The sequence below is a fragment of the Cuculus canorus genome, chromosome 14 (genome assembly GCF_017976375.1).
Source record: "Cuculus canorus isolate bCucCan1 chromosome 14, bCucCan1.pri, whole genome shotgun sequence".
In the NCBI taxonomy this organism is placed as follows: domain Eukaryota; kingdom Metazoa; phylum Chordata; class Aves; order Cuculiformes; family Cuculidae; genus Cuculus; species Cuculus canorus.
In genome coordinates this window covers 20,652,809-20,666,302 of record NC_071414.1, presented here as the reverse complement: position 1 = coordinate 20,666,302, position 13,494 = coordinate 20,652,809, and the positions used below count along the sequence as shown (strand labels likewise).

Here is a 13,494-nt window from a genome sequence, read left to right as displayed (position 1 = left end):
TGCAGTCGGCACAGCGCTGCCCTGGCAGCACCGGGGGAAGTCACCGGAACTTTGCAAAGTTGGAACTCTGCGAAGCCCAAAGAACCGACAGTAACAACCACTAATTTTAAAAAAAGCTAACCATAAGGAGAACCAACGAAGCTTCACTGACTCGGAACGTCGCTCCCCCTAACACAGGCCATTTTAACACCTCCGGCGCCCCAAAACGCCCCCCGCAGCACCGACACCCGCAAGAGAAGCGGCGCGGGCGCCTTTCTGGACCTTGTTTTTAAGATCCCAACCCAAGCGCCTCGCGAAATGCGCTGGAAATAAAACCAAACACGGGCTGCGGTGCTGGGAACGCATCCCACGCAGACTCCCGCGCAGCCCCCGCGCCGGGACCCCCCGCCGGGCCTCACCGCCAGGTCCTGCGGCACGGCCCCGCTCATGGCCCGCACAGTGCCGCTGCGCCAGGCCCGGGAAGGCAGCGCGGGCCCCGGCTCCGGCGCCTCGCCAGGCGCCGCCGCCAGCAGCAGCAGGAGCCGCTTCCCCACGGGGGAGGCCGCCGCGTCCGCCATCCGCCACGGCCGCCACCCAAGACGCCGAGGAACGGGGTGCCCCGCGCAGGGCCTCCGACCGACACCCGCCCCAATCCCGGCATGCACCACGCTCGCCCCCCCCCGTCCCACAACGCCCCGCGCTCGCGCCCCCCTCCCCGTCCCACAATGCCCCGCGCGACACCGCCCCGCAGCGCCCCCTGTGGGACGGAGCGCGGCGCAGCGGGAGGGGCCGGACCGTCCTCGGGCAAACCCTGAAGCGAAACACTTGGAATGGCTAAAGGGGTGTGATTTACCCTGCTAGGAAATGGGTTCTAATTCTCTTGCAGTGTTTTTTATCGTACGTTTAGAAAAAATAGTTTAATGGGCTAAGTTTTGCGTATTAATTGCCACATTGATTAATTGCCACAAAAGCCAAACTTGATAATCAATGCCAATTTTGATTATTAAGCAGGTGTTCATTTGAATGTGACGCCGGACACGCAGGGAATCCTTTCAGCTAATCTGTGTCTATTGAGGCTGGTTACATGATTTTTATACTGGTTAAAGTTATGTATTCATATAGATTCCAGGAAATATTGGTTAAATTCTGGGAAATATTGGTTAAAAATACATACCCATATAATTCCCAGAAGCATGCTAGATATCTGTCTTTTCTGGGAACTCACTACCATAGTTTACCACCCACTGTTGTATGCACATCAGTTTCTTTGTGTCTTCAGAAGCCTCCAATGGTCTTTACCTTACCTACTTCCTCACTGTGTCCTTTTGGTGAGCTCAGGTCCGGCCTGATCCAGGGGGAGGTGTCCCTGCCCATCACAGGGGCACTGGAACTTAAGATGATCTTTAAGGTCCCTTCCAACTCAAACCATTCTGTGACTCTGTGTTTGTGCTGTGGGACTGTCCTTTCAATATTTGATTTGTTCCTTATTTCAACTAGTAAACAAGCTAAACTCCTGTTACAATCACATTTTTTGTAACTGCAAGCTGGCCAAGATTTGATTCTTATTATTATTGCTCAAGCTAATTCATTCCCTTAACATAATGATTTATTTATTCCTTACTTCAAATTGAAATACAATTTTACTGTAAAAGGTGAAGGCTGCTACTGCTGTTTACACACATGTATTTTAAACTGCACACAGAAAAGGCTCCAAAACCAGGTACCACAATTTCAGCTTGGCAGAAGACACCAGAGTTCCATCAGCAAACATGCTATGCTATGCTAGGCTATGTCAAAACTGTCTCCTGCCCACCAAAGATGGCTGCTTCTTTGGCCTGCCACCTTCACAATCTTGATTGAGGGTCAGTGCTCCAGAATCCAAAGTCATTTCCCTGATCAAGGGAGCAATTCCATGGAAGGTCCCACTTACCTGAGGAGAGTGGAACGCTCAAGTGTGCTGGTTTTCAGCCCTCCCCTTCAATAGTGTATTTAAGGACATCCTTTCCACAGACAGCAGCCGTGTTCTTTGGAGAACTTTATTAAAATATATCCAAGAAGTAATCAAACATTTTGTAATGAGTCAGGAGAGAACTGAAGTGAGGAAATCACCTGTACAGAGGACAGTGCTGTAAGTTTTTGTTTACATGCTTTATTTCAATGTTTCACAGTTTAGTCATTGTCTACAAAAATATATTTCTGAAACTCTGAGTCCTCTATAAAAAAGCTGGTCAGCAGCAGTGACCCTGACAAACAGAATGACAAACCTTGGGACAGTGTGAGCACCTCCCATCAGCAAATGAGTGCCGCTAGGGCACTCCTGACTCGCCCTGGGAGACTTCAGCTCTTTGGGATTAAAGCTCTGCACTAGTTCTGAAGGAAGGCATGAAAAATTAGAAAATCCTTCCACTTCTGCGTAGTGCACTCAGCTTGGGAGGGGAGCTGCAGGTCAGCGTGTCCCATGGGAGAGTGCTAACACAGGCCCTGGCACTCAGGGAGGGAAAAGACCACAGGGTGCTCAGTACTGGTCAATTTTTTCTCAAGCTGCCTTGTTCAGAACAGCCTTCACCTGGTGACAGCAGGTTTGGTCTGTGCGCAGAGGTACAAATGGCACGAGCAGAGTAATCCTATAAGCACAACAGGAGTCCTTCTTTGTGGCCATGATAAAGGTTCTGTTCATTTTCACCTCAACATTTCCCGTTCTACCTTTAATCAAGGGGGAAAGTTGCCTTCATATCCAGTCACAAGCCTACACAGTACTGGATAGAATGGAGCCACTGTCAATGCTGCGAGCTTCAATTCCTTCGTACCCATAAATGGAGGCATTTCTTATGACGCCAGTTATTTAGTTTCTACCCTCACTGATCATTATATCTAGGCAACAAAAGTAAGAATTGAGAAACTCAAGTGTGCCACAAATGAGACTTCCACACTCCTCCTCTGCTCAGTTATTCAACTGGCCAATGGAAACACTTGCAGTTAAAAAAAAAAAAAAGGCTGTCTCTTTAAAAAAATAAATATCTTGCATTGTGCTCTAGAAGACGCCAGGTCTGTGTACTCTGATCCTCTGCATTCACAAAGCTCATAACTAGAAGCCTCTTACCACAAAGTAACCTCAGACCCAAACTTCTAATCAGGGCAGGAATTTTCAGACGCAAATAAGCAAAGAGACATAGACAGCGATACGCTCCCAGCCCCTGAACACTTTTCCCCATTTGCCTGTCAGAAGAACAGCTTTCTGAGCTAGCAGCATGTACAGTTTAGGTTTCACTGAGATTAGGGAACTTGTCGAAGTGCTGCTGGTTATTTTAGGTACAGCTGCAATTGAACTGCTTCTGAGCTCTAGCCCTCTATTCAGAAAAAGCTCCCCTGTAACTTGTGCCTTCCCCAGTCCCAGCCCAATCTGCCAAACCTGAGCAGCCAAGGAGGTATGTGAATCTGAAGTAGAATCAGCATCATTCTTGAAAACACACCAGCCAAGAAGCTTCACTGAGACTAATACCTTATTAGAAAAGACACTCAACACTAGAGAGCTAGTATCACCTCACTAATGTTAAACAGTTGGAAGTGTAAAATTTGTAAGAAAATGCCTGAAATTTGCTTCTTGACTGTTTTCCTTTCCTGAACTGCTGGGGGCAAGTGGAGGAGAAAGGAAGGAAGATGAAATTACAGGAAGATTTAGAATTAAAGCAAAATCATCTCCTGTGGAACCTTTTTTGCTGAAGATTACTTGCCCTTCAAAGGAGCAATTTGGGAAATGGGAAAAGACTTGAGAGCAACAATCCTGCCTTGGCTTCAGGAGAGAAGCTAAGAGTGTTCTTTCTTATTCATTATCACAAAGCTTATTCATGGGAAAACCTGCTGCTGGGCCCTGCCCACCGTTGGAGATGCAGTATACACTAGCAGAGCCAAAGAGTCATTTGCTCAGCTGCTGGAAGCTGCCTTCTCCACCAGCATGGAGACAAATGCCACTGCCACTGGTATGTTACTTCTAGTTGAAGTAGTTATGCCAGAAGAAAAATAATCTGTAACACAAAGCTTAGAACTCTAACCTGATAGATGCCATGTGGATAAACACTGCTGCTAGACTGTGAGGTATGTGTGTGTGAGAAACCAGCGGCTGCAACAGCAAGTTATTGCTGCTTGCTGTCTCTCAGCGCAAGTTTATCCCATTTCTGCATCCTCTTGCCTTCTCCGAGTTACCCAGACTCCAGGGCAAACTGCTTTGAAGCCTAACGAACACAATGGCCATCAGAATGAATTTGATGACAATCCTGTCCCAATTATTTGCAAGGCTGGCTTTGAGACAGTTACTTTTAACTTCAAGGCTCGTACTGCATAGACAAAACTTGGTATGGTCAGGAATAGCAGCGCCTGTGCTCTGTCTGGTCTCACAGGAAAGCTTAATAAAAACAAGCAAACGAATATACAGAGCCGAGCCCAGGCTGCATTCTACCAAGGGCATAACAAAGGCAATAGCCACAACTTCTCCAATTCACTAATTTGTCTAATATTTCCCATGGCTACACATAGAAAGGTTCAGCTGAATTAAATTTAAGCTACAAGTCACAAGTGAAAAGTGTGCACTGGCATTTGGTGTTCAGAACACCAAGGGCCATCCCTGATCTGGCAGCTCCACTTCTGTTTTCAAGTGCACAAGGACAGTTCCCAATCACAGCCAACCAAGGCAGAAACATGGGAAACATCACTAGATAAATCAGATATTTCCGAGGGGAGGCAAGGTCACTGCTGCCCTACCCCAGAGAAGGAGAAAGATTCATTGAGAGATTAAAACTAAAGAGTTACAAACAAAGGCAAGAGCTAAAGTTTGCCGGTAATGAAATGCATTCTCCCATCCTGTATGAACAGGAAATAGTCTCTGTCAGGTGTTAACGAAGTTCCTAGGAGGAGATGCCCTCCTACTTTTTTCTGCTGCCAGAGGAGAGAAAGATGCTGCTACTGGTCAGCAGGAATCTCTCTGTCTGCATCCAGTTTGCTTGTCTCTCCTGGGGAAGGGGTACGCGGCGCAGGGTGAGAAACAGAAGGGATCCCATGAGCTACAATGCCTTCCACTACTGGCGGTTCTGGCAGCCCAGAGGTGGCTACTCCCACTACTCCTGGAGGAAACCTAAAACCAACAGAAACACAGAAATTACAGGCTTGTCCAACCGAGTCCTGCAAGAGGAAAGGAGCCTTATCCTCAAGGAACCTGCCGCATACAGAAATGCTCCAAGATAGGACACAGCAGAAGTCTCCAGATTCGATGAGGAGCAGTTATATCCAAATACCAAATGACATATGTTCCCAGACAGGCAGAGACAAGTCTCGGGTCACATACCAACCATTTGGGAAACAGGTACAAAGTTTACGTCCAGTAGAAAACAGTGCAAGGCACTGTACGGAGGCACCCTGGAGGACTGGTAATTCCCTCCCCATCAACAGCAGGAGTGCAGGCTGTCACTTATCCTTCATTGAGCTCTAAGACAGAAAAAGTAAGGAGCTGAACTAATAAAACAGCTAAACAAGGCGAAAAATAGGAGAATACTACTCATGAATTGCTAGTGAACCATTCTTCCCTTTTGCCTCCTCCATAAACACATCTGAACATCTGTAGATTTCTCAGAGAAGAGAAGAGAACATATTTTCCACTTTGCAGATGGGAGGAAAACAGAAGGGAAGCAACCCATCTGCAATCAGTTGGCAGGTGTTTAACAGACAAATAAACAGAAATACACCATAAACAGAAATATCCCAAAATGCCCAAATCCACTGGACAATGTGGTTTTAACAGTCCATATTGGGGCTACAGATCAGAACTGTGTTTTGTTTATACAGCCCTAATGATATGCACAACTTCTAAATGTTAAGATCCAGATCTCTTATCAGGCACCCAGCAAGCCTTCTTGTATTAAGAGACCTGGGCAGGTCTTGCACGGATTTGTAAAAATGCAACTGGAACCAAATATGACCAAGTGAACATTAAATCCTAGTACAGCTTCAGGAGCACCACTTTTAAGTTTCTGTAAAGAACTAATATATAGAGTATACAGAAATAGAAACACCTGCTTGCAGGTAGAAGCAGTCCGCAAACCCAAGGAGGGACATTGGCCTACTTCAGTTGGAAGCAGTGACTTGGACAACCCACATATGTCACCTGTAAGCTGCAGCTCCATTGAGTTCCGGGTGGACAGCTGCAGGATCAATACTGGACCACTGGGCTGCCAACAGCAAATACTCCTTATTAACACAGTTCCTCAAAGCATCAGGTATGTGACCTGCAGGAGCGCGAAGAATGACAGTGAGCTAACTAAAGAACACTAATTCAGCTGCAGAGCACACAGTCTTCCTCTTTACCTGTAATAGCTCTGCGGATCTCTTTAGCTGCATCTTCTCTGGATTCAATGGAAGCCTGTTCACTGTACCAGGCAGTGTGAGGTGTGCAGATCACATTGGGTGCATCTTTTAAGGGCCCCTGAGCAAAGCTGTGGGGAAAAAAGAAACAAGCGGTTTCTCTCCAGAAGCAATAACCCCCTCTGTCCTCTTGGGTAGCACTAACTGCAGTAACAAAACACTGAAAGGATCACTCGGTGCAGGCGAGCTGCAGGATAGAAGCAGGCATGCAGGTGCAATGTTACCTGAAAGGCTCAGACTCATGCACGTCCAATGCTGTTCCTCTGATTCTCCCCTCTTTCAAGGCTTGTGCTAGGGCTTTCTCATCTACCAGCCCTCCCCGGGCTGTGTTCACTAAGAAGCAGCCCTGGCGCATCTGGAAGAAGAAAAATATTAAGTGGGTTGAGAATGAGACTTTTCCAGCCAGCTAAGTGAGTCTTGGGAAGTCTACTGGAAATGAGCAGCAGCCTGCAGTGATTGGATGAGCCTGGACGAACTAGGAGTGCTCTCACTGCAGAGCTGCAGGGGCCACAGGGGAAATGCCTGCAAGCAATGCTTGAGAAATTTGTTTTAAATATGAACAAAAAAAGCACAAGAAAACAAGGGCAAAAGTGGAACTCTCAAGTTCTGCACTCCAGTCATCCTACTGCATTAAAAAAGAAGAGGACACAAATCAAACACCCAGCTATATGAAACTGGACCACAGTATCCAGATGTCTGTCATGAAAGCTCTGAAAAGCACCCACAGGCAGTGGAGTATAGCCCGAGACTGACTTTGCAGTGGGCTTGGGCAGAGAGGCTTTGGCAGAGCCATGTAAAAGAACTTATACAGTGCCAGCCCATCTGGCTCTGACCAGCAGAGTCAACTATGCATTCTAAAGGTAGTTTGAAATTATCCAATCACCTTAAACATTCTTTATAACATGAAATTACTTTGCAAAAAAAAGCCAATCCTATTCTTAACATGGAATCCTATACAGCATCAAGCACAGGCACCCGGATTCACACGCTCCCAGCCTCCAAGGGCACCAGAAGGTACGCGACAGAGGCAGCAGGATTCACACGCTCTCAGCTTCTGTGAAAGCAGTAGTTTCTGTTCGCATTCATTTCCACGGTGCTCTGTGGGGGAAATCAAGCTCCTGCTGCACCTGTTTAATAGTGAAGTCATTGATGAGGTGATGGTTATGTTCATTCAGGCTGCAGTGCAATGTGATGCAATCGCTGTGCATTAGTAGATCCTGCAGGGTTCCTACTCGTTGTAAACCCAAGGATCGCTCCACTCCATCCGGCAGATAGGGATCATAGAAAATCACGTTGAAGCCAAAGGACTTGGCTCGCAGAGCCACTGCCTGTCCAACTCGGCCTTCACAAAAGAAAACCCACAATCATCAAGGAAAGGTAAAACAAACTTTAAAGGCAAGATACTGTGGTAGACTGCGAGCCTACACTGGAGTTTACTGCCAGGGCCCAAGGTAGCGCAGCCCTGGAAACCCCTAGGATTGACACAGGGATCCACAAGAGGTTATTCAGTGCTGATCCTACATGGCTTATTCTAGTTCTTCCCCATGCAATAGCCAGAGCTTAGCCTAGACAGAGCTCTGGTTTTCGAATTGAGTCTGGACCCTGGGTCAGAGGCAGTAATGAACTCGTAAGAACTTGGAGAAGGAAGTTCTCCAAGGAAGTTCTCTGGCAGCTTTCAGGTGGCTCTGTTACCAATACAGAGCCTAGCACACAGGGGAACAGGCATCGAGAAGAGCTGTCTGAGTGTTCTAATCTAGCCATTTGGATATGAAAAACATCCCAAATCCCATGACATACATCCAACTCTTGAAGATAATCCAGCACCACAGAATAGGGTGCTAGCACTGCTTATGAGTCAGTGTGTTTCACAACTAACAGAGGTAAAATTATCACTTTTTTCAGTCTGTGACTCTTAGGTTCCCAAAAACTTTCAGAGTTCACTTTTCAGTCTAAGGATTCCCATCACTTACCTAGTCCAATGATGCCCAAAGTCTCCCCACGGATACGCACAGCGCCTCCAGCCACCTCTCGAATCTGTTCTACACTTGAGGCTCGATTCCCTTCCCGCATAGCCTGATGTAGCCAAGTAACACGGCGATAGAGGTTCAAGATGTGGCAGAGGGTGGAGTCGGCAGTCTCCTCTACTGAGGAGGAAGGGATGTTGCAAACTGCAATGCCTACAAAGCCACAGAGGTGATATAAGATTTTTAGCATCACAACATTAAACCAGCATAGAGCTCTTCAGGCATAAATGCTGGAAGATAATTCACTGCTCCAGAACTCCTGCCAAGAAACACAGCAATCATTTCAGAAGCTCATTCTATGGCAACTCAGATGTGACCAGTCAGCTTGTCAACCCTACAGAAATGCCATTCCTTACGTATAAATATCTATTTGATTGGCACACTCACCAGAAAAAAAAAAACAGGCTGAAATGAGAAAACTGGGTCATACAAGTGATGCAAGAAACTGACTGTTTCAGAGATCTGCACCCAAAACCACGAACCCGTTCCAGAGATGTTCCTGACAGATTAACTGGCAGGCTGTAGAAGAATTAAGACAGGTGGTTGAGCACTTTAACGCCTTGCAGTCTAGATGCTCACTGCAAGGATCAGCTTCCCCAGGAGCAACAGTAAGCAACTGACTTGTTAAAGGCTGAGAGAAGCCATAGAAGCCTCTCTAAATCCACATGAAGTTACATTTAAGTCTAACAACACCTAACACTCCAATTCTACAAAAACATACAACCACAAGAGACTGTAAACCCCATGGCTACAACTATCAGGTAAGTTACTGATGCAAACAGTTACAGTCCTGAATCAGTCATGGTGTGGCCAGCATGAGCAGGGAAGAGATCGTCCCCCGTACTTGGCACTGTTAAGGCCACACCTTGAACCCTGGGTTCAGTTCTGGGCCCCTCACTCCAAAAAAAGACACTGAGGGGCTGCAGCGCATCCGGAGAAAGAGAATGGATTTGGGGAATGGTCTGGAGCACAGGGGTTCTGCGAGTGGCTGAGGGCCCTGGGGCTTTTTAGTCTGGAGGAGGCTGAGGGCAGACCTCACTGCTCTCTGCTACCCCCAGAAAGGAGGTTGGAGCAGGCAGGGGTCAAGCTCCCAATTAACAAGGGGTGGGATGAGAGGGAATGGACTCAAGATATCGGTTTGCTCAATTCTTTCCCCACAAACAACACAAAAATGCCTCACCAAAAGTTATCTCAACACCACTTTCAGGTTTCTGATTCCCAAAAAATAGCAAAGATAGCAACATCTATAGCAGAGTAATCTAAGAACTGAGAATCTTTCTTTCAAGCACCTACCAGCTCCGATATTGGCTTCCTAAAGATGCCTGATGCTAAGCAGCTCCACATCTTTTTACATAAGAGGTTTTAAATGCACTCGGCTATAAAACAAAAACACGTGCAGCGTTCCACGTCACATTCAGTTCTGATCGCAACAGAGCCGTGCTGGTGTCATCATACCTAATTCTGCAGCGGATTTGATGTCAACATTGTCATAGCCGCTGCCAATACGCACAATGACCCTGAGGGCTTTGAATTTCTCCAGATCCTGACGAGAAAGGGTGATGGTGTGATACATCAGTGCTCCCACTGCCTCATTCAGCACCTACAACAAAAAACGGTGCAAATCAATCTTTGCCTTGGCCACTCTCAGTGGCAGAGCTCTACATCCAAATGCTGGCATGTTCTCTTGCCCACCTTTTCATGGATTTCCTGAGTTGACTGAGCATCACAAAATGCCACCGTAGCAACATCCTTCAAGATGGGCATCTCCACAGTGCAGTCTCGTCCATCCAGGAGTGCGACCAGCGGCCGTGCTGGCATCGGGCCATTCACAATTGGAGGACGTATGCCTGCCGAGACAGTCAGCATGAGAGAACGTGAGAGACACGAATTCCAGAGCCCCCACTCGCTAGAACAAGTCACTAGTTCTGGTCAGGTTCTACAGGATTTAAAAAAGTATTAGGCAAAGCAAAGTAAATACACGGGGATCCCTTCCCGATTAACGAGTAACAGGCGCGGCCCGCACTCGCCCTGCTCCCCTTCTCGAGGCTCGCGGCACCGCGCACAAAGCCGCTCCGGGCCCGCGCCCCGCTCTCCCGCCCCGCTTCAGCTGCCTCTGCTCCCCACCCCGGCGACGCCCCGGCCCGCCTCACCCTCGCAGATCCGGTCCAGCCGCTGCCGCTTCACTTTGTGCCGGTCCATGGGCCGCGCCGGTGTTCGGTCACCGCCGCGGCTGCTGGCCGGAAGCGGAAGGGCCGGGCCGCGGCCCCGCCGCGCAACTATCGCTTCCGCTTCCGGCGTAGGGCTCCGGCGCCTCGGGGCCCGGGGAGCAGGAGGGAGGTGGGGGCCGCACGGGGAGAGACAAGGAGACGGGCCAAAGGCGAAGGGCCGGCGACGTTGCCGTATTTTAAAAAGAGGCGGTGCGAATCCGCGCTCTCCCCGTTATCCGTCCTCGTGGGGGGGAGCCGCGAGAGCCGTGTCCCGATCCGAGCCCTCGGCGGCCGCACCGGGTACCGCAGGCAGTCCGGGGAGTCTGAGCGGCTGCCCGGGTCCCCGCCGCCCCCCCACGGCATGGGCTGCCCCGCCCCGCCGAGGAGACAAGAACCTATCCACGGGTGCTGGGAGCGCGCGGAAACCGGGAGCTCGAATAAAAATGTGTGTTGGTGACGGGGGTTTCGGTTTGAGGGAGGGAGCGTCCCGGCTGCTGCCGCTTCTCCGCCGATGCGGATATGGGCCCGAGCGCCAGGGGGCGCAGCAGGTTCAGGGCTGCGGAGAGGAGATGACGGGGGACGCCGCCAGTCCGAGAACCGGCGGCGCGGACCGGCGCTGCCCCCCTGCCTCGCGGCTGAGAACGGCGGCCCGTCAGCGCCCGGCAAAAGCAAGCGCCCCGCCCCTCCCTCTCTTCTGCCCGCACGGCGCCGGGCGGGCCATCGTGGGGCGCTGTCGCCGGTGCGGCGGCAGGTCTCGTGTCGGTGTCGGAGTGGCTGCTGCGCGCGCCGCGCTCCCCGCGGCCGGGCTGTGCGGGTGCTCGGGGAGGGGGGGCCGGGCTGTGCGGGTGCTCGGAGAGGGAGTTTTCAGAGCACAAAGGAAACCCTTTAAACGGAGCCCCTGTAAACCCCGTTGCCAGGGGCAGAACCGGCGGGGAAGCCCCGTCTGCCGGGTGCGGCGGCTCCGCCCGGGTCCAAAGTCCGGTGTGCGGGAGCGGCTCCGCCCGGGGCGCCCCCGCAGCCTCCAGAGATCCCAATGCTGCTGATAAGATAGAGAGAACAGCTCCGTGTCCGTCCTCACTGCCCGCGGGCAGGAGCATCTTGACCTCGGATCCGTCCTCCCTGCCCGCGCGGTGCAGAACCGCCTTGGCTGCCGCACGCTAGGGCGTCAATACATCCCGTACACTGCGGCCACGTCACTACATCCCCGCCACCGCCAGCGGGGTTTGGGGTATGGTCCCTTTGCAACTCGCAGCTGTGGGATGATAAGAGATCCCCTCTGAAACGGCTCCGTGCCAAGCACACAAGCCCGGCTCCGCCAGCCTATCCGCATCCCTCGAACCGCAGGCGTTCGGGACTAAGCACGGCACTCCACGTGAGGCCATATCGCAACTGAGCGGACAGGAATAACCACCTCAGCCTCTGGCCATGCGGTGCCAATGCAGTGTGGTGCGTGGGTTGTCTTTCGGGATCGGAGCTTACTGGTATCCATGGCAACTTTCAGGCCCTTTCGGCGAGGCTGCTCCTCGACAGTCAGTCCCGGCCAGAGCAGATGCACGGAGTCACTCTGCTCTGCTACACAACTCCTCTTTCCTTCCTAAATCCACAATGTGCCCGCTGACCCGCTCCTTTCCTTTATCAAAGTCCCTCTGGAGTGAAGCTCTGTTGCTCCACGTGTCAATTGCTCACCTGAAATGATTATCATCGGCAATTTGTTAGTTCCTTTTTCCCATTGGATGAGGCACAGACGGTGATTCTCACCAAAGACACAGTCTATCCATTAAGCTGTATGACTGTGTACCTATTCAGACAGATGCCTGCACGCCTCTGATCTTCCTGCTGCGAACTACACTGAGGTTAAAGTACAAGAGCAGTTTTCAATGCTTTATTCCTAGGAGCAAAAGAATAAAACTGGTCCAGAAGTGGCCAAATACCACAGGTACCAAAGCAGAACACTGGGTAACTGCTGTGGATATTAAACCTCCAAACCTTCTTTGGCAATAAGCAGTTAGAGCCACTAACAGCACCCGTGCTCGTGCTAGGAAATGGAAGAGGCTTTTATTTGGTTTTCTCTGAATACAGACATTAACTTCTGCTGGGCTGTTTGCATTAGGTTAATATTTCTGTAGGGTACAGGTGTTGATAGGAGCTGTGAGTGTCTGCTGTCTGTCTCCAGCCCCGTAAAGAGCAGAGTGTGGCGCTGTAAATATTAGCCCAGGCAGAGAAGTGTTTGCACAGCCCTCCTCTGTGCTGCCTCCTGCAGCAGCACTCTGACAGCACTCCGCACAAATAACCCGGGCTCAGCTGTCAGAGACACAGCTTCTTCTGCACTGTGCAGGAACATGCTCTGGTTTTGACTCGAGAAGGGTTGTAGTGATCAAATCCTGAAAAAAAACCCAAACCACCAAAACAAAACACAGCAGAAGCACCAGGGTGTGATAATCTTCACAAAATTTGTCCTACACAAAATAGGGTAGAATTAGTAACTCAGCACATACTGCAAAAAAATACTTGCCTGGTACTAGCCACACTTAGCTGGCTGTGGCAGTCACAGACAGAAGAAATGCCTAGTACATCTCTGGAAGTCCTACTTGCTTTAGCACAGTGCTCATCAGGTAGAACAGCATTTACCTCAGAGAATAAAAGCAGAGGAAAACTGCTTACTCCAGAGTCAGAGTGTAAGTTCTGTCTTCATGGGACTCAGTAGAAAGGAACTGCAGCCCTGCAGTAATATTGGCTGTGGTTCTGTAAGGTCACCGACTGCCATAACAGACTGCTTTACCATTTCCCTCAGCTCTTTTGAAGGGACAGCCCATGACTCTGTGCAGGGACACTCTCCAACCAGTTGCTGAGGAGCAAACTGTCTTTAGAGCAAACTC

The 13,494-nt window shown here is 49.9% G+C and overlaps 2 protein-coding genes across 3 annotated transcripts in view; both read right to left on the bottom strand.

Annotated features, from left to right (window-relative positions):
* KDM3B (lysine demethylase 3B) overlaps positions 1-651 on the bottom strand; it is a 46,199-nt gene extending 45,548 nt beyond the window's left edge. The window contains exon 1 of one of the 2 annotated variants that reach the window (XR_008452190.1): positions 399-651. Coding sequence is in view for 1 of the 2 variants with exons in the window: in XM_054079348.1 (XP_053935323.1) it covers positions 399-557 (159 nt within the window). In the remaining variant the exon portion in view is untranslated. The remainder of the gene's footprint in view (positions 1-398) is intronic. The other variant, XM_054079348.1, reaches the window with a different exon arrangement.
* A 1,329-nt stretch (positions 652-1,980) lies between these two features.
* LOC104060319 (C-terminal-binding protein 2) lies at positions 1,981-10,709 on the bottom strand. The gene is made up of 9 exons (XM_054079826.1): positions 10,562-10,709; positions 10,104-10,258; positions 9,867-10,011; positions 8,358-8,564; positions 7,515-7,729; positions 6,612-6,742; positions 6,331-6,458; positions 6,131-6,251; positions 1,981-5,104 (listed from the first exon to the last, which is right to left on the bottom strand). The coding sequence occupies exons 1-9, from the start codon at positions 10,608-10,610 to the stop codon at positions 4,933-4,935; spliced, it is 1,323 nt and encodes a 440-aa protein (XP_053935801.1). The 5' UTR covers positions 10,611-10,709; the 3' UTR covers positions 1,981-4,932.
* Between the last annotated feature and the right edge of the window lie 2,785 nt (positions 10,710-13,494).

Coding starts and splice junctions, on each gene's coding strand:
- LOC104060319 (XM_054079826.1), bottom strand. CDS start 10,610: ATGGACCGGCACAAAGTGAAGCGGCAGCGGCTGGACCGGATCTGCGAG. Junction 10,259..10,561: donor GCTGGACCGGATCTGCGAGG/GTGAGGCGGGCC, acceptor CTGTCTCGGCAG/GCATACGTCCTCCAATTGTG. Junction 7,730..8,357: donor TTTGGGCATCATTGGACTAG/GTAAGTGATGGG, acceptor TCTTTTGTGAAG/GCCGAGTTGGACAGGCAGTG.